A 26,473-nucleotide genomic window follows, 5' to 3' on the forward strand; every position below is an offset into this window, starting at 1 on the left:
CTTGAGAAGTAGCTCATCGGCCTCAAAACAAAGACTTGTACCTCTGCTGAGTAACGGTTCGCTCGCGGGACCAACCTGAGACGGCAGAAAAATCAAAGATGAGCGCTTTGACATCCATCCTGCGGGCTTAACCCAAATGAGTCGGGAGGGGCACAGATCAAAGAAAAGACCGGACCTTCAATTCAATCTTTATTATCTTGTTCTTTCCTGCTTTAAATTAACTTCTTCTCCTTTTTTTTCCCCTCTTTGTAACATCTGAAACAAACAAAAGAAAAAAAAAAAACATCCCGAACAGGAGTGATAATAAAGACTGACTTAATTTAAATCGATACATAAAAACAAGAAAAAAAAAAAAAAACACAGTAAAACATAAACATAACAGGTAATGTCTTTAACGTGTCTGTAAAAACACTGTTCCAGCTCAGCTTGGTATGGTAGGACGTGGCATCTTTACAGAAATGCCTTCAGTTGGTTGCTTTGTCTTAAAAACAAAACTTTTTTTACTCTTTATTGCATTTGACAGAAAAAAAATAAACACACAACATAAGAGACCTAATGCAATAGTGCCAAATGTTTTTGAACTTTTTCAGCTATTACAATATCCAGACAGCCGAGCACGCAAACATGTGTACACATCCACCCCCCTCTCTCTCTCTCTCTCTCAAAATGCAAGCTGTCATATTAACATCGATTCACTTCCCTGACTGGAGCCGATAAGTGTTCAAAAGCAAGCATACACACACACACACACACACACACACAAAAACACACAGGCGTTTCTCATGAATCTCTCCTGGACAAGAAGGGGGGAAAAAAAAAAGAAAGAAAACAAAACCCCAAAAAACATTCAACATGGTAGCAATAACACAGACGCTCCCGACATCACTGTCATCATCTTCAGAATATCCTCCTCCATTCGGCTGTCAACGCTCCTTTCATGCACACACAGGCAGGCAGGAGGGCACCTTGTACAGCGAGTAAATAAGTGATCCGAGTCATAATTACATCATGACAATATATAACCAACTCGATTTCCTCAGTAAGAAAAAAATACAATAGCGAGGTCAGTGTTTGAAGGGCGAAGAGAAAAAAAATAATATATATATAGAAAAAAGAAAGAAGAGACATCTCTGAATTTCCACATAAGTTTCACACATATTTTGTTTCTTTTAAAACAGAAAATATGAACGTACACCGATAGGAAGGTACAAGTTTGCTTGTCAAATATAAGAGCAGTGAGTAACTGATGGGAGGGGTGTGGTGCTGCTGACATGGCAGGTGGGCGGCCGCTGGGCTTCAGCCAAGGCCACTGCTGTTGTAACATTTAATCGTCCCGTAAGGTCTTTAGTTGTTGTGTTGTAGCTCTGCTTCAAAAATGGAGGGATTTGTGGAGGATGAGTCAACAACAAACCCAGAGGCATATAGTGCAAGTTTGGCTAATGTTGTTTTTGTAAGGATTATTCTTTACCCCCCCCCCCCGGGTCCCATTGTGATGGCATTTATTTTTATTTTTTCCTACCAGGGTAGACATGTCAGTACCTACTAAAAACACTCAGTTTCCACATCTCAAATGCTGCTGATCATCCACTGGACTCAGTAGTGTGGCGCCGTCCCAAATTTTCTACAAACTCCCGATTCTTTCCTCCAAATCCGTTTTGCTCTCAAGCCTCCCAATAAAAACCGGAACGCAGAAACACGCCAGCCAGGTCTACGACGGCTCAGTCTGCAAGTCTGAATTTTGAGATTTGACCATTAAATAGTAATACAAAAGAAAAAAGAAAAAAAAAAGAAAAAAAAAAAAGTGGCACACTAAAAACATCAAGAGCTAAACTTGTTGACATGTACGACTCTGGCTGAGCCTGTCTACAGTGCATGCCTGAGTGATTGGGTCTCTGGATGCCGATGGTGGGAGATTTGGAGTAAAAAGACAGAGAGCTATCCAGTCAAGTCCTAAAAAGTTTCGTGGATTTCACTTTTTTCCCCGGGTTCAAGTTTTACTGTTGTCTTCATTTAAAGTTAAGCGGTTTAATGTGTGTGTGTATGACAGTAATGTGTGCAGGTAGCTTGTGTGTAGGATGTAGTAAATGTCTCTGTGTTGGATGATCTTTCACGTCATCTCTACTTGTAAATAAATGCAGAGTGTGACATGTGTATGACAACTCAGGTGGAAAATATGTGTCGGTCAGCCCCCCTCAGATGGAATCGGCTCCCCCGCCCAGCAGGTCTCCTGGCAGCAGGGAGGCGGGGCTGCCCATCTGGTGACGATCCTCAAGTGCTGGAGAACCCCAGAGGCTGCTGCTGGGATACACCGCTCCGCTCATTCCACCCATCCCCCCCCACAGACCCTGCCGTCCGGACTCCACACCTCCGGACCCGCCCACCACGGTTCCGTTGCTGCTCCACTGGGTGAAGATGCCAAGCCCAGGCCCCTGGGTGGCCGCCTGGTCCGATGAGCTGCCTGTGCTGTCGAGACTTTGCCACCCTGAGCTGGAAGATGCAGCTCCTCCACTTCCTGCTCCTCCAGCTGTGGAGGCTCCCTCTACTCCTCCACTGTTGCCGCCGCCTCCTCCTCGCTCACGGCTCCCTCCATTACCACTAGACCCCACAGTGGAGGTCAGCGTGGGCCCGGAGCCTGTAGAGCCGGCTGCGGTTCCTCCGCTCCCCGCTCCTCCAGCCTGGGAATGTGCAATATAGCGAGCCACGTCCTCCTCACTTACAAACTCTGCTAAGATGGTGGTGTTTCCCAGAACACACCTGGTATAATCAAAATATCAGTCACTTCTCAATCATTTATGGCTTTCAAAGGTTACTTCATAGAAGACATTGTGGTGCAGTTTTAACTGATAAGTTGATCATTTGACAGATATAGGAGTGACATCAAATGAAGCCTTACATGTGTAGAGCACTCTGGGCCTTGGCTGCCTCTTGTTTGGAGCCATAGCGAATCAGAGCTGTGCCCTGAGTCAGGCCGAGGTGAAAGGTCAGCAAGGGACCATGCTGCATGCAGATGGTTCTCAGAGTCGAGCCATCAATCTGCAGGAATTCACACACAAAAAAAGAAAAGATGACAATGATCTTTTTTTTCATGGATTAAGTGAGCTCAAACGAGCCTGCAATGCTTAAATCTCTGGGTCAAAAGCATCAACAGCCAAGTTTAAAATATATAGTAGCACTCTGGTTCCTTTACAGTCCTTTCAGTGGGGTTCATTTTGTAAAATGTGTCTCTTTGTGTACCTGTGGCGTGAGGTTGCTGAGCACCAACCAACAGCTTTCCCGAGAGCTGCCATCGCTCCAGGTCGAACCTGCACAGATAAAGCAAAGAGAGAAAGGAATTATGTCCCATATTTGCTGTAAACACAATTCCACTCCAGTTTTTTTGTCATTTGAATTAGCTCAGTGTTTCAACAAGCACTGAGAACAACAGAAAAAAAAAGTACATTTTGTGAATCAAAACAACACAACAAGAAGTACAGCATTACCAGTGGTGCCCGAGCCACTGCCCCAGCCACGACCAGCAAATCGAGGTGTCCCCCCTGACCAAGGGGAAGGCGATGGCCGCTTTTGACTGCCTAGGCCTGGAGGTGGGCGGGATAACTGTGTTTGGCTGCTGCCTGGGCTGAGTTTCCAAGACTTGTGTCCAATGGGCTCTGGAGGCCAGCTGTTCTTGTAGTCTGTGTACTTTGCTGTGAGGATAAAGACAAGGCAGGGACTTCAACTATTAAGTTTCAATATCAAAATGATTCAAAATAGGCTTCATAATATGTCATTTAAGTTTGTGGTTCGATCTCAACCAACTCTGAGCTGTCAAATGTAGATTACAAATTCTGTCACCGAGTCTGATGATTAACTACAGATACAAATGGCCAGTGTATATCTATATGTTTCAGTCACCTGAGTTGTGTGCATGGTTGAGGGGGCTGTCTGAGGCACTGTAAGGCCAGGCACCAGGTGAAGGCAGCAAGGTGTTCAGGGGAGGGGTGGAATCTGCAAACAAAAGGCCTGAGCACTTATTCAGGGGTGACAAAAGATGATCAGAGAAACCAAGCACAAAAAAGTATCTGCAGCATGGGAGTGAAACTGTAATACGAGTCAAACTTTAGTACTAAAGCTAATGTTGTGACATAAGTGTGTACCGGTGTTGTCCTGCAACAACTGGTGCTCTGTGTCGTTGAGACTGGGGGACACTGCGTTTCCCATCATGCTCCCTGGGGTCATGTAGGGGTCAGACTCAGGATCAACACGGTCGATTCCCTTCCATGGCACACCAGGCTGGAACTCTATAGAGTTAAGAAATCCAGTTTTTCAGACAAGGCAATAGACAAAAACTCTTCGACTGTTGATCTACTGGATAAGAAATGCAGAAATTATCTTCCTTTTTGTCTTATTTTAAACTTTTTTGGATTTTTCTAGCTGAAGTCATCACTTTGACCACAAATTGTTACTAACCAGGGGGCCAGCTTGGTGTGTTGGTAGGCTTGGCACCCATCTTGTTGCCAGGGGTACGGTGCCAGTTGTCACTCAGCCCATCTCCAACCATCATGTCGTACTGAGAGTAGGGCGAGCTCCCTGGCATTTTTATGGGGGCGATGGGACCTGGGAGGTGCGTTACATCATTTAATACCAGATGGTTCGCCAATCACCTTAACATGCGACTTCACATCTAATCCCACTAACACCATCTGCCTCGTTACATTCCGTGTCTTATCAAACACAACCGCCACAAACGCAAAAAATAATAAATCAAATGCATCTCACCATTTTTGTGGTATGCATTCTCAGGAGAGGAAGTGTCAGGAGAACAGTTTCCCTCCATCATCCATTTGAAACGGGACTGTTGACCCCCTATATCCTTCATGGCTCCAGGCCCCCCCATCATAGAGCCACCCACGTCGAGACCTGGAAGGTTCACCCCAGAACCAAAGCCTGCTCAAAGGTAAAGACGGAACAAGGAGAAACATCAAGATGTTACATCTTGACATTCATCAAGTACGACAAAGACTCTGGTGCTATAAATAAATGATGCAGTCGATTAAAGTCGACTACGACTTTTACTGATTTATACGTAAAGTAGATAAATAAATCATATAAGTACCACGCTGAATCTACGTGCACACCACACCAGAAACAAGTGAGCTCGTGTTCCACAAAACAGCCTAACCAGAAACTATCGCTCACCGGAGTATGGCCCGAGAGTTTTGTGGTGCATTTCAGCCACCGACCCGGCCAGGCCTGGGTGGGGCAGGGGATCAGCCCCAGGCAGTTTGGGACCCACTCCACCATGGTGGGACGGGGAGAGTTTGGAGCTGCCACCTAAACCCCCAACCTGCTGGGGCTGCCTCTGCTGCTGCTGTATCATTGCCATGATCCTAGCCAGCTGAGGAGAGACACACACGCACAAAAAAAAAAATACAAGTCATCAGCTGGGACAAGGTAGCAAAAACAAACCAAATTTAGAGAAACAAAATAAGGAAAAGAAAAGAGAATGGCATGTGTGCGAGTACCTGCTGAGGGTCAGGCTGCTGCCGCACACTTGGAGTGAACTTCCTCTGGTTTTGCAGTAGCTGCTGTTGCTGTGGTGTCTGCTGCTGCTGCTGCTGGAGGAGGAGCTGACAAGCCTGAGAGATCACAGACAGAAAAACCAGAGGCCGATACAAAGGGAGAAGTGAGACACCGATGCAGGCATTCACAAAACACCGATATCAATTTGAAAAATTATGTTCTGATTTTTGTCCAGACTGTTTTTTTTAAATGTCCCTTTTTGGCACAAATATCTGCATAAAAAGTGCAAACATATTCTTTATTTTCAAAACCTATTGTGAGATTACCAAACACTCAAGTTAAAAAAAAAAAAAGTACATCTCATTCATTTTCAGACTCAGCGGAGCTGTGAAGAGAACCCTGTAGTGGCTTTCAGGGATGTATAGTGCTGCTTCTCACCAGCTGAAACTGGATGTGAGGTGGGTAGATGCTGCTGAGCATGGCAATATGCTGAGGAGACAGCTGTGGAGGAAAAACACCTCCTCCGACTCCTGCCACCCCTCCTATGCCACCAACAACCCCTACGCTCCCGCTGGGAGGGGGCATCTGCTTCAGCACGGAGCCTGGCACCTGGAGACAACGGCAAACAAACAGAACCTCTTACCACACAGAAAAACTGGTGCAGTAACCTATAGGAACAACATAAGTTTTAACTGAATAACTTTGATTCTCCAAGATATTCTATTTAGAAATAAGTCAACAAGAGACTCAGTGTATGCTAAACAATGAGAACAAGTGCATTTTACTTTGTATTCTTTTTTTTGGTTCAGAACAGCCTGATGCATGAAAACAGCCCCCCCAAGTGTCTCAAATGTACTGCGACGCACAATGATCATGATGTCCGCTGAGCATGTGCAGTAACTGTAAACAACCCCAAAAAGGCTTTGATTTCAATTATACAACACGAAGATGTGAATATGCCAACTAATCTTTTGTTTGTGTGCAGTCTGCTCATTCTCCACACCCATAATCAAGACATCAACCGCTCTGTTTACGTGTATGGTCATATTACTCACTTGCATAGTGACAAGTTGTCTACAGGGACTCTCGAGACTGAGCGCTTGGCTCTCATAAGACTAAGATTAAAGGGATAGTTTGCCTCTTTTGACATGAAGCTTTATGACATCCAATACCAGCAATATCATTTATGAACATATTCTTACCCCCTGCTGCGTCCTGTGAGCCGAGTTCCAGCCTCGTTTTGGCGTTGACGAAGGTAGTCCGGCTAATTGGCTGGGGCCACAAAAATAAAGCGTTTTGCTTCTCAAAACAATATGCGTTCAAAAGAGTAATACATTTGCATCACAAAATCGTTCTCCAGGAAAAAGTCAGACCTCACAATCGCTTGGCGCTATTTTCTCTCTACCTTCGTATCACTGCCTGCTGTGTAGACCGAAGTGCAGACCGAACAGTCTCCTGCTTCCGAGCAGCAAACACTGTAACAGGCGCGGCTGTCGGCAGCAGGCAGTGATACGAAGGGAGAGAAAATAGCACCAAGCGATTTTGAGGTCTGACTTTTGCCTGGAGAATGATTTTGTGATGCAAATGTATTACTCTTTTGAACGCATATTGTTTTGAGAAGCAAAACGCTTTATTTTTGCAACCCCAGCAAACTAGCCGGACTACCTTCGTCCATGCCAAAACGAGGCTGGATCACAGGACGCAGTGGGGGGGTAAGAAAATGTTCATAAACGATATTGCTAGTATGGGATGTCATACAGCTTCATGTCAAAAGAGGCGAACTATCCCTTTAATAACAGACAAAGATTCAAGTTTGCCTTAGGTGGGATTATGTCCTTCTATAGAGGAGTGGAGAAATGGGCTCAGAAATAACAATACTGGTTTAAAATTGGATGAATGTTATCAAAAATGTTGAACATATATGTTTATATATAAAAATTATTTTTGCCAGTTTTTATCTTTAATGCATGGCGAGTGCATGGTGCTTCTGTAATGGTTTCCTTTGTTGCACTGATGATTCAGCCTGTGCCAATGTTGGGTGTGAACCATCAGCTAGCAACACGACACGCCAAAAAACAGTAGAATCAGACGGCTTCGTACCTGGGGTGACAAAAACTGATGAGGCACTTGCGCTCGTATTCCTGGGGACTGGTTTATCTGCGGGATACTTGGTTGATGTCTTGACTGGGCCATCCCTCCTGTACTGCTAAAGATACTGTGACCACCCTATATTCAAAGATGGGAAACAAAATGTTAAAGAGGACTCAGAACTCTATAGAGGCACATACATGAAAAAGGGACCAAGCAGAACAGTGACATCACAGTGGATGAAGAAGGTTTTGGAATACATTTAAGACAGAACTGCAAGAACCAGATGTTTACGCAGTAGGACAGAAACAGGAGGAGTGTTTATCTTACTTGTCTAAAGGGAATAGAGTGGTTGAAGAGGGTATGGGGCTTGTAGACAGAGGGTGGTGAGTATAGAGAGCAAGGACCCTCCTCCCCAAGGCACCCATCTTGATTGATCAAATGCAAGGTCTGTCACAGTGACAGCCAGGGGAACACCAATTTGCGTAGTGGTGAAGGGTGTAGGGGAAGATGGAGAGAAAGGGCAGTCGGAAAAGGTAGGAAGAAAAGAGTAGAATCACAAGAGACAATATATAGTGACAAAGGACAAAACATTATCTAGACACAAGAAAGAAGTGAGAGACGAAGATTAATAAGACGGGAGGTAAAGCATTACCTTGTCATAGTAAGACCCAACATCCCCTGGTGCTGCCTCTTTGGACCCAGGAGGACGATAAATCACCCCCCCTCCTCCTCCTCCTCTTCCTCCTTTCCTCATGTCTCCACTGTAATCATTCATTCCCATGCCTCTTTTTTCAGCTTCCATCTTCTTCTCCTGAAGAGAACCTGGAGCCATGTCAATGTTTGGACCGCTGGGATCGTCGTTCTGTTCAACAGAAAAGGCCAGAATCATCGATAGTAATAGCACCATCATCAGGCAGAGACTACAACTTGATAAGTGCCTGAATTCTGGTGTGCGATAGCACAACAAAGATATAGGAAAACCAGGGTGAGGAGTAAAGTATGAACAAAAAAGTTGAGTCTTACCAGCAACCCCATGTTAGAAAACTGTCTGTTGATGGGGCTCATCCATGAATCTCCTCCACCAGCCTTCAGTGGACCCTGAGAATCAATACAAAAAGAATAGAGGTAACACAAATTCTGAAGGGAATTACACCGAGAAATTCTAACTCAGGAAAATACTTTCCACTTCTGTTTAACGATGATTAATTTTCTCCACCAATAGCTCACCTTGTTGCTAGCCTTCTTCCCAGTGTGGCTCTGTCCCCAGCCTCCATTGCTTCCTTGTCCCCAAGACGAGCCACTGCCCTGAGAGCCGGTGCTGTTCCACATGCCACCCCCTTCCTCTTCATCCTCCCAGCTTGAGTGACGTGAGGCTGCCACTGAACTCTCTTTTTCCCCCCAGCCATCTTGCATAGACTTTGAACCTGCAGGGCAAAAAAAAATCATCAGTAATAGCCATTTGTCAATATAAGTTAACATACAATCTAATACTTTTGCTTATCCATTGAGCATGCCCATGTCACACATACTGTCTTGTATAACCCAACAACGCACAGCTCAAATGAAACATTCAGATATCCTACGATTGAGATTGACTTTAAACCAACTTTTCATTATTTTCTAAATAGCATCTGCTATAGTTTTTAAACTGAGATTCTAACCAGGTCTGATTGGATTTGAAGAGGAGTTTCCCCAGCATGTCGTCTTCCCTCCAGCGTCTTCAGGGTCTCCCCAGCCAGTAGGGGCGTCAACAGGTTTTCCCCAAGCTGCTGTACCATTATCAACTGAAGGACTAGATGGAGAAGTGCTCCCCCAGCCTGACGAATCTGCAGACACACATGAACCAGGCTGAGGTGAGAACTCTCTACAGAGTTGGAGTTGGCTACTAACTTGAATGTAATTTGATGTCACCTAAGCTGATGCATTTACATGGGTGTACAGGAGAACTGTTTCAATGCCACGGCAACAGTCGTTTTTTTGTATTTCATTCTTGGCTTGATGTCCAAAAATCAAAGCATTTGGTCTACAAATACTGTAACACACAGGCCAGTTTCACCCAAACAGTGTGTTCATTTAACTTCAGCTAAACTAAGTTGACCTCTGTAATTATGGTCTTTGAGATCAAAAAATATATTTAGGTGGCTAGCAGGATGGCAGATCTTCTCACGACTCAGTTATACCAAATCGCTGCAATACTAACCTACAAATTAGCTGTATCAACTTTCACATAACATTTTAACACTGAAAGTCTGATTTTTTCCAAACTTCTTCGCAGTCAACTGACATTTGCGAAATGCTTTCACAACTTCATCTGTCAAACAACCACAGCTGATTCCAAGAGCAACTCCACAACCTTCCAATGGATAACTGCCACTAAACCTTCAGCCTTAAAGCTGCCGTCGGCAGGTTTTCAAAATTCCGAGTCGAAAATTCGAACTGATACAACTTTCAGGTCCCTCCCCCTCTGTGGACGAGGTTGTGCACGTGAGTTCACACCAGTGTGCGCGCACACAGGCTGGGGGCAGACTCACGCTTAGCATGGAAGACGTGGTTGGTGACTGTTCTGCTCAGATAATAGATAAATAATAAACCTAACGTGATTGGTTAAAAACAGCCGGGAGCGCTCGATTTTTGCAAGCACGATTACAGGCTTCAGAGGGAGCTACAGAATTCGGGATTTTTCCTAAACAGCTTATTTAATATTCTACTTCCAGTATCCCATGACAGTTCAAGCTAATATGACTAAAAAAAAGTTGCTGACGGCAGCTTTAAAAGAAAGCTTGAAAGAAAGAATGCATTCATACTGCACCTTCTGTGTACAACGAACAGACAACCTCACTGACCAGTATGATAGTTTTAATCCACAAATGATATAAACTATAATTAACTGAATTACACCTTTTCTATAAAATCTTTAAAACCAGACTACAGACATTTCAGTTACTAGTGCCTTACCCATGGCCAAGGCTTTTGTAGATCCAGGGCCAGAGTTGAAGTCTCGGTTGCCTCCGAGCCCTGCAGGCTGCCTGCTGGGTTGTTGCTGAACAGGAGCTACCTGCTGTTGCTGTTGCTGCTGCTGCTGCTGCTGTTGCTGTTGTTGCTGTTGCTGCTGCTGCTGCTGCTGCTGCTGCTGCTGCTGCTGGAGCTGCTGCTGGAGCTGAGCCGGGCTATGTGGCTGCTGGCCGGCAGGACCGCTGTTCTTATCCCACAGGTTGACCGGCTTGTAATTGTAATGGGTCGGGTCTCCCCATGCTGATGTTCCATCATCTATCTCATTCTTCCTACTTATAGACTGCGGTGAGGGTTCCTCCCAGCCGCTTGGTTCAGATCCACTTCCACCTCCTCCAGAGACACCAGGGATGGGTCCAGAGGTCCAGCCTGAGCTTTGGTTCTGTGTCTGGGCTTGAGAGACAATTTTCCTTCCCCCACCACCCTGCATAGCCCCTTGGTCCAACACTTGCTGTGGAAGCTGATTACGGGACTGTGATTGTTGCTGTTGCAGTTGTGCCTGTGGGCCTGATATGGAGCCCGACTGGCTGTTTGGCATCTGGTGCATTTTGTTTCCCCCGGTCCAACTCTGATGAGGTTTGGACCCCATGCCCCCAACGACTTCAATACCCCCTCCCCCAGTGCCTCCCCCCCCTGTGCCCCCAGCTCCCCAGGTTCTCCGGGGAGCACTTTCATCCCAGCTCCCCCAACCAGCCCCACTTGAATCCCCACCTGAGTGTCCTCCATTCCTCCTCTCATCCCCCCACCCCCCTCCACCACTACTTGATTTGGACTCCTGTTCCACCCAATTCTTATTTGATGGAACCTTCGGTTCTGATCCCCACCCACTTCCTTCACCATTCCCTCCCATTTCTTTCCACCCCCCTGTCCCTTTCTCCTGCCGGCTTCCTCCCCAACTTCCACTGACTGAGTCAGTTTGCTGCCCAATATCACCCCACCCTCCTCCCTTTTCTACTCTCTTACTGCTTCTCCATTCCTCGTTCCCCCAACCCTTGGCCTCATGGCCATCCCCAGCCCCCATTCCTCCTCCACCCCAAGCTGTAGCCTTAACTTGCTGGCTAGGTCCAGGTATTACCCCTGACCCCATTCCAGGTGCGGTCGTGGTCACTGGTCCAGATTGTGAGACGCCAAGATTCCTCATGTTGGAGCAAGTAGGTGGTGGGGCTCTCCCAGACAATGAGGCTCCACTACTGCTACTGTTGCTGCTGCTCTCCCATCCCTCTCCAGAGGACCCAGTAGAAGTAACCAGGGAGGGACTGACCCCTGGACCCACAGAATCAGTGCTTAGGTTCCTAGGTCCACTAGAATACTGAGTATGACTACCAAGAGAAGACGAGTTTTTCAATGACGCTGATGAAGTTCCCCCTTTGCTCTGTGTGGCATTTTCCTCGACATCCCAAGATGTGTTTTGTCGGATCTGCGTTTGGCCCCAGCCTGTGTTAGACAGAACTCGAGGGTCCAGATCAGGCCGACTGAGCAGGCTCTGTAAGGCATCTTCAGCATTAGGTGCCGGTCGACGAGGACGACTGCCGACAGGCCCACTCCCACTTCTGGAATTTCCTCCGCTAGATGAAGATCCTCCTTGCGTTCCCTGTCCTACTCCTTCACCCCATTCCACTGTTTCACCTTCCCCTTTCTGATTGTCCAAAGCTCTGGTTGTAGTGGTCACTGTTGATGATGAGGAAGCAGCAGGGAGATTACCTGCTGTGCTGCCTCCACTACTGCTGCTATTACTACTGCAGGCTCCCATTTCCTCACTTCCTGGATTAGGGCCACCAACACCAGTGGAGCTCCCACCCCAATCATTTCCAAAACCCCCTCTTTCTCCTCCAACTCCTGATAACCCCCACCCTCCCTGAGAAACCCCGGAGGTTTGACCATTTCCCCCACTTCCAGCACTGCCCCAAGCATTAACCCCACTTGTGGAAGTAGGATATCCCCAACCCGAGGTCCCTTTATCCCCTTCTGTAGCTCCTAATCCCCCAGTTCCTCCACCCTCCCATCCATCAGTCCTTGAGGCACCCGTTTTGGAGTTAGCTGCAGGGTAAGAAGGCTGGCCTCTCCATGAGGAGGCAAGGCTGTGGTCTCCCACACTCATACCACCTCCTCCCACACCATGGTCCATTCCTCCCCCAATCCCTTCCCCCCCTGCAATTTTTGGTCCCGCTGATTCACCTTCCCACTTCCCCCCTCCCATTTCTCTGTCTCTGGATTGCATTTGGTGAAGTTGGTGCTGATGGGTGATTGACTGATTCACAGATATTGGTGGGTGACCCCCGAGCACCCCAACTGCTCCGCCTCCCAGCCCCAAGGAGGCAGAGTTGTTGGCTGACCCTCCAGAGCCCTGGTTATGGAAGGAAGTCAGACCTCCTTCCCCAGCAGTGGGGCCATCCTGCTGCACCAGGGCAGGCCAGGCCGAAGGGTTGGCATTTGGACTGAAGTTGGCACCTGGAATCCCACTGCTACCATCAATGGGGCCACTGGCATCATGGCTCCCGGGTACAGCGGGGGCTTTGGAAAGTGAGGAGGGCTGTTGTAGCAGAGGCTCAGCTGCAGCTACTGCAGTACCTCCTCCAATATGACCCTGGGAAGCAGTCGTCCCCCACGCCATACTGCTGGACGACTGCATACATTCATTGGGCAAAGAGAATGAGGAAGTGGGAGAGGACTGGTTGCCAGAGGCACTGATGCTATTCACAGGCATTCCGTTGTTACCACTGTTCCCCCCATCACTGCCAGCTATACTAGGCCACTCCTCCAGGTCGTTCCCATCAACAATGACCTTCTCCCTGCCCTGAGAGGAGGCCTGGCTGCCTGAGCTTGCCCCCCACGTGGAATTTGCATAATTAGAAGTAGTTGTAGAAGCAGCAACTGATGATGAGGTGAGGGCCAATGAGGACGCAGCTGTGCCAGAATCTGTAAAGGTAATTCCACAAGAGAAAACACTTTTGAGGCCAAAATCCTGTAATGTTTAGGATTCTTTTAAATCTTTGCAGTGTACATTATTTTCCACTCATTCACAAATACAAGTCGTGATAGTCTTGAAGCGTGTGACAAAGTTTCAATATTATTCTGTCAGATGTAATGCAGGCTGTTCTTTCTACCATATAAAGAACAAACAGAGAAGTGACTAAAAGCAGTCAGTGGGAGTACTGTAAAAGTTATTTTTCTATTATATCATCCAGGATCTAAAATTATGTACCCTGCCTCTCGCCCATTGACCACTGGGACAGGCTCCAGCCCCCCTGCGACCCGACCGACGGATTCAGCGGTATAGAAAATGGATGGATGGATGGATCTAAAATGATATGCTAAAATCAATTTAATTGTTTGGTCATTTCAATTAGCCTAGTTTTAAAGCATTTTATGAAGGTGGCTCTTTTGATGTAATTTGGTAAATTTGATACAGCAAGAGTTAGACAATGATTCATCAATGATAAATCATTCATAGTTCAGTGATGATTTTAACAAATATACAAATTTAGTTTCAAATAACTAAAAGTCAACAGGAACACGTTTTAGAGAAACCAGAGTCACTTTTAAACAAAGCATTCTTTTCTGCCGACAAATCTCTCATGAAGAATCTTTTTTTAGTTAAACAGCATAGTTTTCTTTGACTTTAAGAGGGCCAGACACAGTACTAACTAGTGTTATTTTAATTTTTTTCATTTTCTAAGAGAACTGATTGGTTGGGTGACAGCGCTTTTAGACACATTAATCTCTTATCTCGGAACAAGTTGGCTTCTAAATATAATTTACCATGGTGATTAACCTGTTAAGAAGGGAACCAGCTTTGTAATACTGAAACTCAAGTGCTAAACCTGAAGTTATCTTGCTACGCCACTTATTCTGCTTCACAGTACAGAACCGATGTCTTAGAATTTTCCCAATAAACCATTCAAATGAACACCACGCAATATTCACCCATGTCATTATGGATCTAATTAAAAACTAAGCCAAAACGTAGAAGCCCCTAGTGCAAAAGTTGGTCTGACCTCCCTGCTTCCATAGAGAGATGCTGCTATGCTCAGAGAAACTGCCCAAAATCCCAAGAGCTACATCCTGGACTCTACAGGTTTCAGTTAGCTTGTTAAATTTCATGACAGTAAAATTAGAAAAAGTCTGAACAAGTATGACTAGTGTGGAAGGGTTACAGGAGAAAGCCTCTTCTCTGTGAATAAAGAAGCTGAGGTTTGGAAAATTGCATCTGAACAAACCACAAGACTTCATAGAATGCTTACCTGAAACAGCAGCCATGTTTGCATTGGGGCCATCCCCGCCGCCTCCCCCACCTCCCAGCAGCATGGAGGACAGTGGTGGCTGACCCCTCTTCAGTAGCACTTTATGGTCCTGCTGGCAGCGGAATCGTGGCGGCACTTCTCTCGGCATGTAGCGTGGTGGCTGCTGAGGCGCCTGAGTTCCGCCTCCGCTACTTGTACTGCTGTTTCCAGCAACACTGGGGCTGCCAGCGGTGGAGGAAGAACTGGTAGAGGAGGTGGGCTGTCCGTTGGCCACTGCCAGGCGCTTGGCATTGTTGCCGCCCTGAGACGGGGTGGCAGCGCTGCCAGGGCCTGAGGTCGCTGGAGATGGAGAGGCAGAGGGGGTGGGTCCAGGGCTGGGGGAGGCAGAGCTGCTCTGAGTGGCAGGAGACTGAGCAAGAGTGGGCTTAGTCAAGTCTGGCACTGATGGGAGATAAGAATGGACACATCAATTCACTTTACCACTCAAACCTTAAAAGAACAATAGTTCTTTTTTTTTTAAACCAATCAAAGTTCCAATGAAATGTTTGACATGAAATGGATAACGAGGGCAGTATGGTGCAAAGAATAATAATAAGAAAGAATTGTAATCTTATCAGCTTTACACAAGATAACGCTCAACTTTTAGAAGAAAAAATTAGTGTGGCAAACAAAGCAAAGACCTAATATCTATATCTAAGCATATATACATACAAGACAACGCTGCTTACCTTTGTTTTTTTGCTCTGCAACCTACAATGAAAAGAAAAGTAAAAATGTTATCAAGTCATTCTTAACAGATAATTAGAACAGCACCATAATAAATTCACAAAAGTTTGGCCGAGCTTAGTATTACCACATAAGTCATTGCAGACTTGATGATTTACTTCCTCGGTATGTTTTAACATCATGATATACAAAGAGAAGCGATAGGTGAATTAGTCCAGCTGGCTGTATTTAAAATGACACCTTTTAAAGACAACAACATTTATTACAACCACCATAAAACACATGTCCCTCAAGTAACAGCATTCCCCTCAATCTTCTCAACTGATAAGTTAACATAAAAAAAATTAAAAAAAATTCTCATTTACACAAACAGTTCACAAAAAAAAGCATAATGTAAGACCAGCAGTTAAACTCCACACTAAATGTAAACCCCATTTCCAGAAAAAAAATAGTCTGTAATGTAATCATAAATATATAACAAACAAATCCAAAGGAATTGTTTTCAGTGGCTTCACTGACCAACATTAGCCGCTTTCGGACAGAGCCGTTCTAAGAACGCAGTTATCAGAACTGTCCTACTCGAATTTCGTTCTGATAACTGTCCTTCTGTTTCAGTCTGCATTTGCACATGCAGGACCTGATAGGGACTGATGCGCCGCGCGCAGCCGTCTGTGTCAGTGACGTGTTACGTTAGCCGTTTAGCGCCACATGCCGTGATAGCATGACATGGGGTGTAGCTACCGACCACCACACACCTACGTCAGATGCGTTCTATAGAACCATGAAAAGACCCGACCTCGGAGAAGGAGCTAAATAGTTATAGGAACTGAGGGCGATAGCCCCGAGTTCCTGTATGTCCGAACACGGGAGAAAACGGCCCCGCGGATTAAAAGGTTATTAGAACTGCCAAAGGTTCCTACAGTCCGAAAGCGGCTTTTGATGCCACACCAGCAAATTAACTGGTGACGGGTGAGGGTGTCAGGATCGAGTATAAAAGAAGTCTCCACCAAATACTTTGTCTTTGATAAAAATGGGTCGTGGAGTGCCAAACTAAGTTAGAGGATTATCTTTATGTTCCAAAAGATATTTCTCAATTCAACACAGCAAATACCTTTTGTCTTCTACATCTTCAGTGAATAATACTGTGAACGGATTCTGAGAAATGGGGTGAATCTCAGCATGTAAAGGCCAAGAACAGAACCCTCCGCTGTGAGCATGACTAGGTATGGGCCGGTATGACATTCAAAATGTCGCACAGGTGCCTGTGCCGCACTTCTTCGCTGAGTCTTGATTAGAATTGGTCCATCCCGTCTGTCGTTCTCCCTGCGCGCCAAGTTAAAAATTTTGACTGGTGCACAACTACGTGGCAACCAAAAAACAGACGGGGATTAAAAGTTTGGGGGGGGGCTCGCCTAATTCAGCCATTATACAGCCTGCAAGGCTGCCTGCTTGTCACTCACAGCAAGCGGAGGTGCGTGTGAGGAGGGGCACATAAAAAAAAAATAAATACATTTTTAAACCGCTCACACCGCAGGGACGGTATGACAGGAAATTTTGAAACCTTGACTTTTTAATACCGTGGTATACCTTGAAACCGGTAACCGGCCCATGCCTAAGCATTACCTTAGAGCCTCTACACTCCGCTGCATTAGAAACTGTCACGTCACCGTGATCAACATAGCCACATGAGCTCCGGAGTACTTTGGAAAACCATTCTGCACTCAACAGAGTTCACCACTGCATCTAAAAATGTAATCTGAACTGTAATAAACAATGTGGAACCCATACCTGGACTCTGTACAGAAATGCTACCAAAACACAAGCGCATCTCAGATGGACAGAAAGACTGAATCCAACAAAAAGCCATACACAAAAAGTACAACCCGACTGGTATTCTAACAGAGTTTAGCTGTTATTGCCTTCATTTATAGATTAATAAATACATTTGTTTGATTCTTTACTTTGTTAGCTGTACGTCGTTGTTTTTAAACTCAAAGTCAGACTTTACTGTGCGAACACGAGTCAAATTAACTCAAGAGCTTTACCAAGTATGAAACCAACAAGACAAACAAGCTTACCTTCTGAGAGGCTTCTCTTTTCCTTTTGTCGTCTTTTTTCCTTTTCTTGTCTTCCATGAACTGCTGCTCCTGACCTGATATTCCTCTCTTCTGGAGAGACACGGAGATACCCAAATGTGGTCAGAGGTTTACCATTCCAACACAAGTTAGTGCTTGTTACATGAGTCTGGAACTTTTACTTGTCACTCTAATTCCTTCTCTAAACGATTAAGTAAATGCTGTCTGCACAAAAATCAAAAGGCAAACGACAATTCCGCTCTCACTGCACGGGCCACATGAGCCCAAATGGACAACTGGCTGAACCAACCGCCAGGTGATAGCACTTGGAATGCAACTCCCAAAGGGATTTTAAGCAGGCAGGGTATATGGCAAGCTTCTTACATTTGTAGGTTCATTTCTTTTACAAAGTTCACATGTTTCTTGGTTTTATCAGCAGATTAGTCTCATCTGAACTGACTGAATGGCTATTTACGCCATAACAATAATAGCTGTAAACTATTAAGCTTTCTGACAGCTTGACATGTGCAATCACGGAGCAGCAAATTGCACCGTCACGAGGATTTAAAGTAAAACATCTATTTTTTTTTTTAGTAGATCTGTAAATACTGTTAAATATTTCTAAAATGTAAACCCTTTTAAACCGATGATCGTGACACATATTTACAAAGTCAAGGCACAGATAAAGTTTGAAACATTCACAAGAGGTTATTGGACATTAGATGCGAGTGTCGTGGAAAGCGACTGTATCCTTGACAGGAAGGCGACAGTAAAAAAAAAAAAGAAAAAAAACGTTAACACATGACACTTGTGTATCCGAATATGGCAATCACCAAAATCTTGTTTAAGCACATGACCATCCGCTAAAGCAAAAAAAAAAAAAGAAAAAAAAACTCCAGTTATTAAGTTAAGAGGGGAACAGATGGCTTAAACGCACGATCTGAGTGAACTATTGAGTTCGGGCTGTGCTCGTCTTTAGTTGGTTTCGTTTTTGCTCAAACCATTTACACGTCCAACAAGCAGAATTCCAACAATGACGGGAAACTAACCTGCCAGCCCTCCTGCAAAAATCCTGTCCTTAAGTCTGGAGAATGCGAAAATCAGACCTGAATATGATGTTATTTCCATCTGTCTGGTCTCCAGCTACCTTTCAAATGACTGCTGTAGCTAAACTCAACCAGATTATGTTGCCGTAGGTCCTGTCAACGTTATTTTAAGCTCATTGGCTTGTCATTAGCTCACGCTATAACGGACAGATCTGGTGTTTCAGCTAAAATATGAAAGGCCCTTTTCACGTAATCGAAGACTCAGGAAATTAAGGTCGCTTGAACAGAACCGAGTTTGAACGGAAATAGCAAACCACCTTCATCCCTACAGGTTTAGACAAGCGCATAACACTGGCAGTTTTTCAATTCGTCGGTGCTAACATCAAGGAGTGGTTTCAGCCCATTCGTACATAAAAACATGTGGACAGATCATAGCTCATATTAACAAGTTAACCAGGTCAACCAACTATCACCCACCGTAAGTTTGATAACTATTCAACGGTCTCATATACTGCAAACACACTGAAGGCCAAATACCCGAGTCTGCTAATGCACAGCTAAAAATGCTGCTACACCTATTGAACGTTAGCCAGATGAGCTAAGTTAACGTTACCTACTGACAGCAGCTACAAGTAGCCAGGTTAATGGCGCTAACTAGAATAGCAAACGTCGTGGCATGTTATTTAACTGTCATTAGCAATCCTTTGGCATGCATTCAAACACTGACAGCACAGCACATATAAGAAGTGTGCATAATTCCAGCTACTCACCTCAGGAATCACATATGAAGATATGCTAGCGCGCTAGCTAGCTTAGCTAAAGTGCTTCAGTGCGATTTTTTTCTTTTTAGCTTTTTGAGGCATTCGTCGAGGCTACAAGAACAGCGACGCCTGAGCGGAGAGTCAAGTAAGTAGCAAACGATTAAAATCCACGCGTAATAAGCTAGCGGTTTGTAAATAAGTACTAACGTTACAATAGTGTAAACCTTAATGTGCAGAAGAATTTCAATTTCAAAGCGCTGTGGAGTCAGTCGGTTGACGGGCGGCCATTTTGCTGCTCAGCATGAAGCGTCTCCAATGGGCAGGCCGAAGCAGCTGCGTGGAAGCCCTCTGACTGGCTGACTCCTGTCAGGAGGGATGCATAAAACACGCTTTTTTGACCTTCATAAACTTTCGTTCCTCAAACATACCAGCACTGTTCATTCATCTCAAGTGAACAGGCCTCCCAGTCTGAATAGCAACGACCCCCCAAAAAAGCCAAAACAATAGCTATCCCATTGGAGACATTTGCAAATTCTTAACTTCCTCGTAACTTGATAGAATGGGTCCAAGAAAAAGGGGCGCAAGGAAAAGGAAAAATGAGGATGCTTCGGGAGGCGAAGAAGAGAAGAAGAGCACTGAGAAGGAGGCTGATGAGGACGAGAAGAGGGGATATGGAACAAAGAGTAGCTGCGGAAATAAGTACATCGGAGCTCATGTTAGAATTCAAGGTAAGATTTAATGGCATCTTTCACAGTTACTGTCTCCATGAATATGAACCGACATGACCATGGGCATAAACGTGTCGAAGGCCCCCCATTCGTCCCACTGAGGACTAAAACACCTAGACTTAAAAACATGCAAAACAACCACTAAACTAATGCAAATGATTACTGTTTTGCATCTAATAGGGGTTATTTAGCATTATCCCTTTTGTCTCATCTTGTCGATTTACATCTGTGATTGGTTTGTGGTTCAGTTTTGGCTGTTTTGTGTGTCTTTCTGCAATATGTTACAGAGAATGTGAAGGTGATTCCACATGCCATTTTGTATTCTCTGTAAAGAAGAAAAAAAAAAACTAAAGCCACCCTGAACCTCATGCACTGTAACTGTCTTTAGACAATCAACACAAAAGCTAACCGTTTAACAGTGGTAGAAGTAACAGGAGAGCAGTTCCTGCAGGATGGTGGTTGTACGCCACATGATATAATGTTCCTTTGCCTTTTCTATTGTTTTTCATGGCATAAGACCAGGAATCCTAACTTCCTGAGTCCCTTTGCCTGCACCCTTTAGCCTACTTCAGTAATCTGTCAAGGGTCTCAATGTGATCAGTGGGAACAAGCAGCGTTTCTTCTTTGTGGCATTATAGTTTTATCTCTGCGTGGAAAGAGTTCATGGCTGTCTGTTATCCCCAGGTGGGATATGGAAAGCAGTAGAGTCCTGTGCAGAGATGGGTGGGAAAAGTTTTGCGCTGTTTCTGGGCTCGCAGCGGTCGTGGAAGAGGCCTGCATTGGACCAGGGAGCTGCCGAAAAGTTCCGGGAGCAATGTTCCCTACAGGGTTATGACCCAGCTCACATCCTGCCTCACGGATCCTACCTGATGAACTGTGGATCTCCTAAAGATGGTTTGTCAGTCACTGATTTTTTTTTTTTTTTTTTTTTTTTTTTTTTTTTTTTTTTTTTTTTTAAATCTTTCTTATTTTTCATCTTGTGCACACTCTGTGCTTGACTTTTCCTCCACTTCCTTCATTGTTTGCATGTGGCTATTTCTAGAATCATTCTCTGTTGTGATGTGACTCCAGACGCGTTTGTGTACCATGTTGCAACTAGATGTGTTTGATAAGAGCCAGGCCCTGCTGGTGGATGAGCTGAGCCGCTGCAGCCTTTTGGGCCTCAGTCTTTATAACTTCCACCCTGGCTCCTCACTGGGCACCATCACCACGGAGCAGTGTGTGGACAAGATAGCAGGAGCCATTAACCACGCTCACCAACAAACACCTGGAGTGGTTACAGGTACGGAGTGTCGACAAAATATCCTAAACTGCAGAAAAGGAATGGAACCTGTCAGCATATAAATCCTCATTTTAATGCATTTTAGGTCCAGAATCCAACAAATGTCTAAATGCACCCTGACCCTATTTGTAGCATTTTAGAGATCCAATCCATGCAGTGTAATTAACTGTGGCGCTTGAAAGTTTGTGGAATTTGCATTAACTTGACATCTGATTGAAGTCCTTTATTTGAATAAAGAGGACCAGTTAAACAAATTGGACGCATCCATTACAACGGCAACTCCCAAAAAGCTGGGACGCTGTGTAAAATATGAATAAAAACACAACATAGTACAATGATAAGCAAATCTTAACGACCGATGTGGGATTCACAACAGAACTTAGAGAAATATCAAATGCTGAAATGAAAATTAAGACATTTTTGGTCTAAACCTCAAATCCGCAGTGGGACTCCACAGAACTGGACAACCAATAAAGTTGGATCTATGACCAAGGCTTGTAACGGTCTGCAAGGTTAGAACGGAACCAAGAGTAACCTATAACTAACTGAAGGAGTCGCCGACATTGGCTAGTGTTTAACCGACAAGTTAGTGTTTGAGCTCACCATTTGAAGAATGCAGAACAACAGTCGTGGATGCATGGAGAAAGACGCTGTTCTTCAAAAAGAACATTGTTTGCTGAAGATCATATGGACAAGCCAAAAGGTTGTTGATAATTTTTTCATGACCAGTGAGAAGTATTTGCTTTGTTTGGGGAAAGTAGAATGCTATTCCAACATAAGAGTCCCAATCCCGTCTATGAAAAATGGTGGTGTCAAAGTATGAGCCTGTTGTTGCTGCATCTAAGCTAGGGGGGCTTTCAACCACTGATGGAAAAGAGTGATCTCTACAAGAAAACCTTAAGACCCATGTCCATGAACTCTATTTCAAGAGAAAGTGGATCGTGCAGTAAAGCGACAATCCTAAGTGCTCAAGTCATGCAACCAAAGAGGGGCTGAAGATGATTGAACACAGTTGTTTTTGGAATGTAAAGTCCGAGTCCTGACCTTAATCCAATAGAAATGTAGTGGGAGGGCCTGAATTGAGCAGTTGGTGTGCGAGACCCACCAGCATCCCGATGTTAAAACGATTTTCTACAGATAAGTTGGCTGCAGTTCGTCCACGATGTTCGGGACTGATCAACAGCTTTCCAAAAAGCCGACATTTGTAGTTAGCGCTGCACAAGAAGGTCACAAAAGACACTGAAATCAATGGTCCACACACTTCTGACAGTCAGTTATTTAATGTTGGACCATATCAATGATTAAGTGAATGATGTGGTCTTTTTTTTCCCCTTTTAACGGGGTTTCCTTTATCTTCTTTAGGATTTGGGTGAGAATGACGTTTTGGTGGTGACGATATATCTCAATGGTGTTGTGGGGGAATAATGTCTCATTGCCACAAGGTGGATTTGATCATAAACTGATGGGTCGCAAAAGCAGAAACTATGTTTAGATTGTGTATGAGGACTGGCGACTGCCAGATTCATTCGTATTTACATCAGAAGTTCTAGAAACTGTACCGCTTGGATGGGTGTGTTGAAACGATGGTTTCTTTTTCTTTTCTTTTCTTTCCTTTTCTCTCCCCCATGGGGTCAGTGTTGGAGAACATGAGTGGCCAAGGCAGCACAGTGGGCGGTAAGTTCTCAGAGCTCAAGAGCATCATAGACAAAGTGAGAGACCAGACCAGAGTAGGAGTGTGTCTGGATACCTGTCATGCCTTCGCAGCAGGTGAGTGAAACCTGAGGCTTTCCCATGATTAACCCTAGATTTTTAAAACTGAGGTTATACCAAGGTGGTTGCGTCTTTTCTCGGAAGGATACGACCTGGCTGCAGAGGGAGGAGTGAAGGCCATGCTCGATCAGTTTGATCAGGAAGTTGGGCTTCATTATCTCAGAGCAATCCATTTAAATGATTCCAAAGGTACAGCCAGGACTTGGGTCATAAAGAGTAAATCATACAGATTGGTAAACTATTTTGCTGTAGTTTTCTGGTTCTTTCGATGTGATCGTGCAGGTAAGCTCGGCTGTAACCTTGACCGCCACGAAGATATCGGCAAAGGCAACATTGGAATCTCAGCATTCCGAGACGTAGTTAATGAGACCCGACTGGACAACATCCCTCTGATCCTGGAGACCCCTGGACGGTGAGAGTATTGCGGGAAAAAGAAAAAAACACATCATCGCTGTACCACAAAACTGAATACTAGGTGCCATTGTTTCAGGTGCAGTTTTTAACATCGCTGTTGCGTTGTTGTTGTTTTTTCCCCACAGGCCTGGATTCGAATATGCTGACCAAATCAAACTTCTTTATTCCTTGTGTGAGAAGTGATAAAAGCTGCTTACTGGTGAATCAAATCAATTGCCCTTAAACTGAAACCTCCTAAAGTAAATTCACACATTTTTGAGAGGTGAATTTTATTTATTTATTTTTGTCCAAAGATGCAAAACTGGACAGTGTTCATCTTAAACACACTGAGGAGGTTGTTAATCACCATGTTAACACTTTGAACAAGACATTAGTTGCTTCTTTTTTTTTTTCTCTTAATTTACATGAGCTGAATAATAAATGTGTCATTGGAAATTTTTATTTTGCGTGTGAGGATGTTTTTAACAGTGGGCCATAAGGGGGCAGCAGGAACACACAAATATACCACAGACATTTTGTGCCTTTTGTCCATGAAAGGTTTGACAAAGAAACATCCAGTTTGTATCCACATTTGCTTTTGGCAGTCACCTCTTTGTGTGTGTTTTTTTTTTTTTTTTTTTTTTTGTGTGTGTGTGTGTGTGTGTGTGTTTTTTGGCACTTAATTGGACCAAATGCAGTCTAGTACCATTTCCTTACCGTTCAAAACTGTGATTGCAGGACGCAGCTGAATCTCCCCTGAAGTTGTACATCTTTGATATGTGGTACATATTACAGTTCAAGGTAGTAATTGGCTTGTTGTTCAAACGCTTTGAGACATTATAGTTTCTGCTTTTATTTGTAATAAAGTTGTACAAAATGTCAATCTGAATTTTTCATTGATGTGAAGTGATGTCACCATTCTATATTCAGTCAAATCACCTCTACATAAACATTTAAGAAACACAAAAACGGACAGAAATTGAGCATTGGGAACAGGTATTTTTATGAGGTACAGTAGCCCTAATAGACATAAGAAATGCTTAAATATAATTTCTTATGTCCCATGAAGCTATATTCTATTACTTGTGATGCTATCTTGTTGAGTAAAAGAAAAGGCATCTCCCATGCCACTGAAACAGCTATGGCTTGTCCGTAGATGTCCTGTGCTGGCTGGTACTGGGATGTTGGCAGGCGATCCTCTGGGCCCTGTGGCGTGTGGTGGGGCTTGCATGGATCGGGCTGGTTCCTGCGTATCCCGCTGATGCTAAATTTAGAATCTGGCTCGGCCAATGCCGGGAGGCACTTTTGTCAAATGTCACTACCCAAAATATTCCAGCAGAAGCTCATAGAAAGATAATGTTATCCACTTATTGCCAGCGTTAACGTTTTTGGCTGATCTACATTAGAGTTGTGGCACATGTATGTAAACTTATATGGAACCCTGCGACGCAGAGGTACGCAACTCTCCTCCACAGTGAAGGATGTTTGCTTTCTGAGCTGCGCCAGCTGCCAAATGCCAACACTTTGGTGCAGCTGTTGACCCCTGGGAAGAAATTGATTATTCGTCACACCTACCACAACACCCTGTGGTGCATAGACACAGCACAAACGTCCCCCTACACTGGAGGCATGGAAATATTCAGTTTTCTATTTTGTGGATCGAGCTGAAAAAAAAGACAGGAGTGAGAAAATAGATTGGAAGATAGAGTCAGTTAATATGTGGTGGCTGGTGCAAACGCCATCAGATACAAGTTTGATCATGTGTCATGAAGTTGAAGTGTCACTCTCAAGCTTTTCCCACCGCTGTATGTTTTAATTTATGATACACAACTGATTTTCCAGTAAATAAATGGGTGATAAAGAGGCATGAGACACAGTATGAATATGGGGAAAAAGATATTTTTCCTCTATGAAATGACTATATATCTACCACATTGTGCTCAGTTCCCTACTCTGAGACACTTCACATTTCCCTGTCTCACATCATAACTTCGAGTTCACAGGAATGTTCCTCTCTTAATTTCAGACACCAACACTGTGACCCTGCATTTTTTTTTTCTTTTTTTTTATATTGCACATTAAACTCAACCCACTATTGCACTCTTAAAAAAAGTGTGTTCAGTAAGCACAGGTCCAGACAGTTTGTCTTTCAGTGCGGTGTTAACAGAGACAGGAAGTTGAGGTGCCTGGCTCAAGAATGTCTCACTCTCAGGTCCCACCCACAGGAAATGCCTGTCCGGCCTGTGTGAGTCTGCACTGATGAAGAGAAGTCTCTTTTTTTTAGTAGAGTTCTGCTTCTAACAGAGAAAAAGGATGGATGGAGTATGTATGCTCTACAGTTTAGATAAGCCGATGCCTGATGGGTTTCAGAGGTGCTATGGTGATCTGTTGAGGGTCAGGGGTTACAACCCAGGGAAGCCAAAGACTAAACAATGAACGCACATTCCTAAACTCTAAATAATAGTTTTCTGGAGGAGGGGTGTGCAGGAAAACACTGATGGGACTATAAAGTGCCTTTCCATTATCTAATTATCCTAAGATGTGTGGTAGTAGTTTGTTCTGGTGTAGTATGCGCCTGTGCTTTATGAGCCCCTGCCCAGCTGTTTCTTCTCCTCTTTCTTTGTGATTACATTGTGCTCCAAATATTTTCCACTGCAGCCTAAAAGCACTTGTCTAATTATAAAACTTTGAAAAGACTACAAGATAATTTGGTGTCTCTCAGTCAGTTTATTTCCAAACTAATTTAAAGTGCCTTTGAATAGCTACTTCAAGATCTCCGAGTTTCCATCACACTGATAGCTGCTGCAGAGGTCTTCCAACATCCTGCCAAAGGGAAGCTGGAAAGAAGCTGC

At 44.4% G+C, this 26,473-nt stretch overlaps 2 protein-coding genes across 3 annotated transcripts; one reads left to right on the forward strand and one right to left on the reverse strand.

Moving 5' to 3' along the window:
- Positions 1–176: 176 nt before the first annotated feature.
- tnrc6ba (trinucleotide repeat containing adaptor 6Ba) lies at positions 177–19,771 on the reverse strand. Of its 2 annotated transcripts, none has more exons than XM_075458164.1 (22): positions 19,458–19,771; positions 17,645–17,731; positions 15,569–15,590; positions 14,841–15,281; positions 10,546–13,515; positions 9,252–9,416; positions 8,818–9,014; positions 8,614–8,688; positions 8,243–8,452; positions 7,918–8,037; positions 7,600–7,725; positions 5,938–6,108; positions 5,502–5,615; positions 5,176–5,374; positions 4,756–4,923; positions 4,447–4,593; positions 4,134–4,277; positions 3,892–3,984; positions 3,480–3,683; positions 3,235–3,302; positions 2,894–3,033; positions 177–2,754 (listed from the first exon to the last, which is right to left on the reverse strand). In XM_075458164.1, the coding sequence occupies exons 2-22, from the start codon at positions 17,699–17,701 to the stop codon at positions 2,193–2,195; spliced, it is 6,393 nt and encodes a 2,130-aa protein (XP_075314279.1). In that variant the 5' UTR covers positions 17,702–17,731; positions 19,458–19,771; the 3' UTR covers positions 177–2,192. The 2 variants fall into 2 exon arrangements, with proteins under 2 accessions (XP_075314279.1, XP_075314278.1); XM_075458163.1 differs by having other exon boundaries at positions 17,645–17,734.
- LOC142374454 (putative endonuclease 4) lies at positions 19,379–24,504 on the forward strand. Its single transcript, XM_075458168.1, has 8 exons — positions 19,379–19,593; positions 20,007–20,176; positions 20,861–21,070; positions 21,276–21,458; positions 23,094–23,225; positions 23,313–23,417; positions 23,511–23,640; positions 23,768–24,504. The coding sequence occupies exons 2-8, from the start codon at positions 20,008–20,010 to the stop codon at positions 23,823–23,825; spliced, it is 987 nt and encodes a 328-aa protein (XP_075314283.1). The 5' UTR covers positions 19,379–19,593; position 20,007; the 3' UTR covers positions 23,826–24,504.
- Positions 24,505–26,473: the final 1,969 nt, after the last annotated feature.

The sequence above is a fragment of the Odontesthes bonariensis genome, chromosome 23 (genome assembly GCF_027942865.1).
Source record: "Odontesthes bonariensis isolate fOdoBon6 chromosome 23, fOdoBon6.hap1, whole genome shotgun sequence".
NCBI classification, from domain to species: domain Eukaryota; kingdom Metazoa; phylum Chordata; class Actinopteri; order Atheriniformes; family Atherinopsidae; genus Odontesthes; species Odontesthes bonariensis.

What these genes read in the sequence shown, in the direction of transcription:
- LOC142374454 (XM_075458168.1), top strand. Translation starts at nt 20,008, where the DNA reads ATGGGTCCAAGAAAAAGGGGCGCAAGGAAAAGGAAAAATGAGGATGCT. An exon ending in CTGTCATGCCTTCGCAGCAG is followed by an intron (nt 23,226 to 23,312) that starts GTGAGTGAAACC and finishes TTTTCTCGGAAG; the next exon opens with GATACGACCTGGCTGCAGAG. An exon ending in ATCCTGGAGACCCCTGGACG is followed by an intron (nt 23,641 to 23,767) that starts GTGAGAGTATTG and finishes TTTTCCCCACAG; the next exon opens with GCCTGGATTCGAATATGCTG.
- tnrc6ba (XM_075458164.1), bottom strand. Translation starts at nt 17,701, where the DNA reads ATGGAAGACAAGAAAAGGAAAAAAGACGACAAAAGGAAAAGAGAAGCC. An exon ending in ACTCTATTCCCTTTAGACAA is followed by an intron (nt 7,726 to 7,917) that starts GTAAGATAAACA and finishes CTTTGAATATAG; the next exon opens with GGTGGTCACAGTATCTTTAG. An exon ending in CACACCAAGCTGGCCCCCTG is followed by an intron (nt 4,278 to 4,446) that starts GTTAGTAACAAT and finishes TTAACTCTATAG; the next exon opens with AGTTCCAGCCTGGTGTGCCA.